At 32.0% G+C, this 5,963-nt stretch overlaps 1 protein-coding gene across 1 annotated transcript; it reads left to right on the top strand.

Annotated features, from left to right (window-relative positions):
* The first annotated feature begins 217 nt into the window (after positions 1 to 217).
* LOC141599885 (translationally-controlled tumor protein homolog) lies at positions 218 to 2,768 on the top strand. Its single transcript, XM_074420016.1, has 5 exons — positions 218 to 406; positions 1,478 to 1,551; positions 1,645 to 1,770; positions 1,873 to 2,030; positions 2,448 to 2,768. Exons 1-5 carry the CDS (start codon positions 379 to 381, stop codon positions 2,563 to 2,565), a joined length of 504 nt encoding a protein of 167 aa, XP_074276117.1. The 5' UTR covers positions 218 to 378; the 3' UTR covers positions 2,566 to 2,768.
* The last annotated feature ends 3,195 nt before the right edge of the window (positions 2,769 to 5,963 follow it).

The following is a 5,963-nucleotide window of genomic DNA, read 5'->3' as shown; positions in this document are numbered from 1 at the left end:
ATGAATGGCCAAAACTTTAAGAAAAGTAATAAAATATGAGTAAAAGTGTTGGGTGGGTTTGGTGATAGGAGAGAAAAATGAATAAAATAAGAGTAAAAGTTTCCAAAATAAGAAGGAGAAGAAAATCTGAATAATCCATTTTAAAAAATGGGAAAGAATATATAGAATAGGAGGGAGTATTCATTAAAAAAAAATGTTTTCAAAGCAATAATTTCATGATAAATATCCAGAAAACAATAAACCCTAACGATATAAATAGAGAGCAGCGTCTTAAAATCCCTCCCCTCCCTCTCTCGCCCACAACTCCCTTCTCTCTCTCTTTCTTCCATTCAATTTCAAACTTTTCCGAAAGAGAGAGATTAATACTTCTTTATCACCATGTTGGTCTATCAAGATTTATGCTCCGGTATTCGTCTGTCTTTTTTCTTTATTTTATTGTGATTATATATTCATCTGTATCATCGTTGTTTAGATCTTTTTGGTAATTCAGATTATTTTGGTGATTTGGATGATTCGATAATAAAATTGTATTAAGATTCGATTGCTTTTTTTTTTTTTTTGAATTTTTTAATGATTGCGATTATTTGATGATTCTATGCTTTGCATAAATCTGTGTGATTTATCTTAGGGTTTGTTTGCGTACTGATTTGGGGAAGATCTGTATTATGCTCTGTTTTTAGACGTTAATTATTTTCTGCCCCTTAATCATGGTGGTTTATGCAGTTTTATGCTCCATGTTTTATGTGTTTTTTATTGATGAATCATTATTTTTGTAGATGTATTTAGTAGCTTGATTTTGACGCACCGTTATTAATTGATTGATGGATCATTATTGGCATTAGATTATTTAGTAGCTTGATTTTAACGCACCCTTGGTTGATGCGTCTTAATTGAGATTTTGAGATGTCCTCTCTAATGGAATAATTTTAACCAAACATGAATCTGTATTGTTGAATTTGTATGCTCTATCGATTTGTAACTGATTAATTGATACATGGGGGCTGGCTTTTTTTCTGCGTGTTTGATCTATTTGTTGGAAACTTGGGGCCTTGTCATGTTGGCTATACTAGTCTGTATTCTCTATTGTTGAATTTGTTTGCTCTATGGATTTGTAACTGATTACTTGATATACGGGATGGTTCTTTTTTTTGCTTGTTTGATCTATTTGTTGGAAACTTTGCGTTGTCATGTACACTATACTAGTCTGTAGTCTCCATTGTTGGACTTTGTCTTTCATGTTTGGCAAAAGAAATTAATTTTGAAGTTTCTGGTTATTTTGATGTAAGATATTTAATGTTGTTGGGTTGATGGTTTTGACCGCATTGATTACAAAACCAGTGTATAAATTGGTGCTGATCTGATATTGATTTTGGGTTAGATTTCGATCTTGGTTTTGTTTATAATGAATGCCAAAAGATGCTTCCGAAATTAAAATTGTGACCAACCCATTTGTTTCTATTTTTTTTGTATTCTTTAGGTGATGAACTTTTGTCCGACTCCTTCACCTATAAGGAGCTTTTTGAGGGAGTTCTTTGGGAGGTTGAAGGAAAGGTAACTATCTCATAAGCTTAGTAAATTGAACGTGCTGTAGCTATCGATTTGATGTAATATATAACAAGCTTTTATTTTATGTGTTTTGTTTAGTGGGTCGTCCAAGGTGCTCTTGAGGTCGACATTGGTGCCAACCCATCCGCAGAGGGTGGTGAGGATGAATCTGTTGACGACCAGGCTGTTAAGGTTGTCGACATTGTCGACACTTTTAGACTTCAGGTATATATAATCTACTAAGTACTTTTTAGATTGGAAAATAGTTAAAGTTTCTTTTCATTCCGTAGTCTGGTAAAATGACTGATTTTTTTATTTCCTCTGTAGGAGCAACCCACATGTGACAAGAAGGCTTTTGTTGCCATGATCAAGAGATACATCAAAGCCTTGACTCCCAAATTGGATGGGGAGGCCGCTGAAGTTTTTAAGAAGAATGTTGAGCCTGCAATGAAGTTTCTCTTATCGAAACTCAGCGACCTTCAATTGTATGTTTTCTTTATATTTATATACTGTTGCTGCAGCCATAATACTTTGTATTGTTTATATGACTTGTTTTGATCGTTATAATCAGTGAGTCTTGTACAAGAGTGTCTTCAGTTTAGTACAAGAGTGTCTTCAGTTATATGGATGGTAAAGTTCTTAACATGTGAAGACCGTTTCATATAGTTTTTGTTATAATTCTTACAAGCCATGTAAGACATAAAGGTTCTGCTGATATCTGAGTTGCCTCTGTTGCATACTGTATTTATTTGGTACATGTAGCTATGTCATTTTGTTTTTTCAGCATTAAAATTGATTAGTCTTGCATAGTTTGAGACTTGGTCTGTTTGTTTTGATTCATTTATGGCATAGTTCTAGGCTTGATCTAATTAGATTTGCTTATGTAACTTCTCCACGTGCAGCTTTGTTGGGGAGAGCATGCATGATGACGGTGCCACTGTCTTCGCATACTACAAGGATGGTGCAACTGACCCGACTTTCCTGTACTTTGGCCATGGCCTCAAGGAAGTCAAGTGTTAAAAGGAGTAAGACACATGCACAGCTCTTTAGGGGCTGTGATTTATCTTAATCCTAGTCTTTAGCTTATGCTTTGTTCAACTTGGTTTGGGGATTTAAATGATTGTGTCATGAACACGGGATGTTATTAAGCCTCCCCTCGTCTCATTATTTTTGTTCTGTTGAGTGTTCTGGATTTTGGATCTATACTAAATGTACTTTGCTAATGGTTGTCGTTCCCCTTCCGTTTTCTTTATGTTTTTGTCGATCTTCAATTATAAACAAAACCCTATGGATTAGGGGAGTACACAGCCAGCTACTATTCGTGTAATCTGTACTGGAGGTAAAAAAAAATAGGGGAGTACACAGCCAGCTACTATTCGTGTAATCTGTACAGGAGGTAATAAAAAAAGGTACGGAAGACAGAAGTGTAAAGCCATTGCTTCGATGAAATGTCTAAATGATCCATTGGTCGATTCCTTTCATCCAGTTTCTCTATATATCGATTATAATTGGATCATATTATTCTCAATTGCATTACGGATCTTTAGACACCCTTAAGAAAAGGGAGAAATCAAGAAAAATAATTTGTATGCCCCAGATTTTGTTAAAACGGAGGTATAGTGAACAATGAATCCCAAGTTCGAATCTACCAATGTATGTCTTGTAGCTTATACTATGGTTGTCCCTCAGCTTTTTTCAATTCCTAAAATTTACACTTTTCCCCCAAACCTCTCATGTATACTTCAACTTTAAAAGCTCTCAAGTCTTGTCTATCTCATTAGCGAAACCTTTCAATTTCCTCAAGCAACTGGTATATAATCCCACAAGGAGATTTTAAAGTCTTGATATGGAGCATTAAAGAATTAGAAGGTGTTTGGTTCAAACACAAAAGGTATGAGGTATGAGTTTGGAATGAGCTAAACTCATACCTCTTCTAAATCCATACTAAGTGTTTGTTTGACAAATTTGGGGGTTTCCTATCCCATACCTTAAACCCATGAGGTATGGGTTTTTCATACCCAAAGAGAGGGGTGGGTATGAGATTGATACCCATGGGTATCAAATTATAATAAACAAAAATGTGAAAATAAATATGACATATTGTAAATGCAACATTTTATATAATTGTTTGATTAAATATTTATTTTCATGATTTTATATGTTAAAATTATTATTTAAAGTATTGGATTTTACATATTTCAACTTTAACTTAGTTTCAAACCCATATCGCTTACAATTGAAACAAACACAAGGTATGAGAAATGGAGTTCCAACGCCATACCACTCAGATATGATTCCTAATTCCAAACATATAACCATGCGCGAAACAAATGACCCTTAGTGGTATGTAATATTTAATTTGGAGGCAAAGTCAATATTTTTTGGAGGGAAGTGGAATTATTAAGTCCAACTAATGAGTTTAATGAAAGCATGGATAAAATTTGCTATTTGATCATGGTAATCTATACAATCATATAAAATAAAAAGGTTAAATTTCAGCTCATTTCATTTCAGCTTAACTCTATTCAGTTCAGTTCGGCTTCAGCTTCATTTAGTTCAAGTTCGGCTCATTTCAGCCGAAAAGCAAAGGCGAACCTTGGCCTTTTTGCCTTGGGCTATAGCCCGAGATGTTTCAACCAAAAGAATTTCTAAGTATGTGGCAACACAATCTGTTTATCAAAGTGGTTATAATAAGGGCCTTTTCCTAAGTAAAGGGTGATGGTTCGATTCCTCCAATTGGCTGTTTGTTTGCAAATTTGCCATTTATTGAGATTCGCTTTTCCAAATTTCAATAGACTTTCTTGGAGTACTCGACTTTCTTTCCGCATAAAATTTTTCCACATTTTGGTTTTGAGAGAGTAAACATCATAAATTTATATATAATTGGGTTTTTAGTTTTTTCCATTTTTTTTTCTCACATGTGGAGAGATTGATTACTATCTTAATATCTCATTTTGATATCATATTTGATATATAAGAAAATATTATAAAATGCACAATCTTAGATTTTTTTTTTGTTGCGAACTTATTAATATATAATTCTAGGTAAATTTAATTCCTGGTTTTGCCTCTGTCGAAAAGAATAGGGCCTTAGTAGCTAATAGAATGACATGTAATATACTACACTTACATGCTAGATCAAAATTTAATTAAGAAAAACAAAATAGAAATCGAACATGAAAAGGAAAAGTAGTTCTAAAATCGATACGTATACTAATCATCTTCTGTGAACCTTTATCTCATCAGTATTAGTCCACATAATGACAAACTTTCCCTCTTTAACTTATTGCAAAACTTTTCATACTCTACCGTTATAAAACCAATTCAATGAATTTTACCCCATAAAATAAATTAGTTGAGAAGAACTATTAAAAATTTTCCTAATAGAAAAACACGATGACCGATTTTATTCCTTTTTCATTTTTTTTATTTTCATTTGATTGATTTTTCGAAAGAGAAGAATTAGGAGGTCAAACCTTGGTGAATGAAACCTTACGGAGAATATTAGGATATTTTAGCAACGTTTTTCTGTGTATATTCATAATAGCCATGTTTGACAAACGTTAAAAGCAGATTTAAAATAGCAGATAATGTTCGCAGAATACGATTAACAAATTTTAGTAGTAGGTTTGACTATCAAATTAAATTAGCAAAATTAAGAAAGTGCGTTTGATAATTAGCAGACTATAGGACAATTACAAAGGTTCATGTATGAATATGCTAATACATTCAAAAATACTCCCCCCAATCCACACCAAAGGTAACATTCACTTTTTGGTGGTGAAACTTCAAATTTTGACCAAAAATATCGTTAAAATTATGAAACTTTGAAAGACGAAACATATATATATCAATCAATACTATATATTAAATCCAGAAACCAAGGGGATTTCAATGTAATTAAAGAAAGTTATACAAATTAATTATACTATATAGTTTTAAATCACTATCACCGTGTGATGGACCCAATTAAGGGATCTCAATGCAAATATTATATAGTTTGGGTTAAAATTAAATTATATAAAAGTTTGGTAATTTTCCTAAACATTTGTAAGTGACTAAAACATGGTCAATTTCCTTAAATAAAATAATTAATTAAGATGATCAATTTCCTTAAAATAAAATAATTAATTAAGATGGCCAATTTCAAGGAGACTAAAAGAAAGAAGATGCTTGGTAATTTTCCTAAATATTTATAGAAGACTAGAAGATGGTCAATTTCCTTAAAATAAAATAATTAATTAGTATAAACATGCACACTTATGGTGTTAATTATTATCATCATAAAATTATATACTAAATTTAAAATCTATGCAATTTTATTAAACTTTATAGTTTATTAGATGTATAGAGATGTTAATTATTTAACATACAAAAATATAGTATAAGTAGGTTATAAATAATTCAAGTTAGATTCC

The sequence above is a fragment of the Silene latifolia genome, chromosome 9 (genome assembly GCF_048544455.1).
Source record: "Silene latifolia isolate original U9 population chromosome 9, ASM4854445v1, whole genome shotgun sequence".
In the NCBI taxonomy this organism is placed as follows: Eukaryota; Viridiplantae; Streptophyta; class Magnoliopsida; order Caryophyllales; family Caryophyllaceae; genus Silene; species Silene latifolia.
The sequence above is the reverse complement of the archived record's forward strand: the minus strand, read 5'-3'. Positions and strand labels throughout refer to the sequence as shown.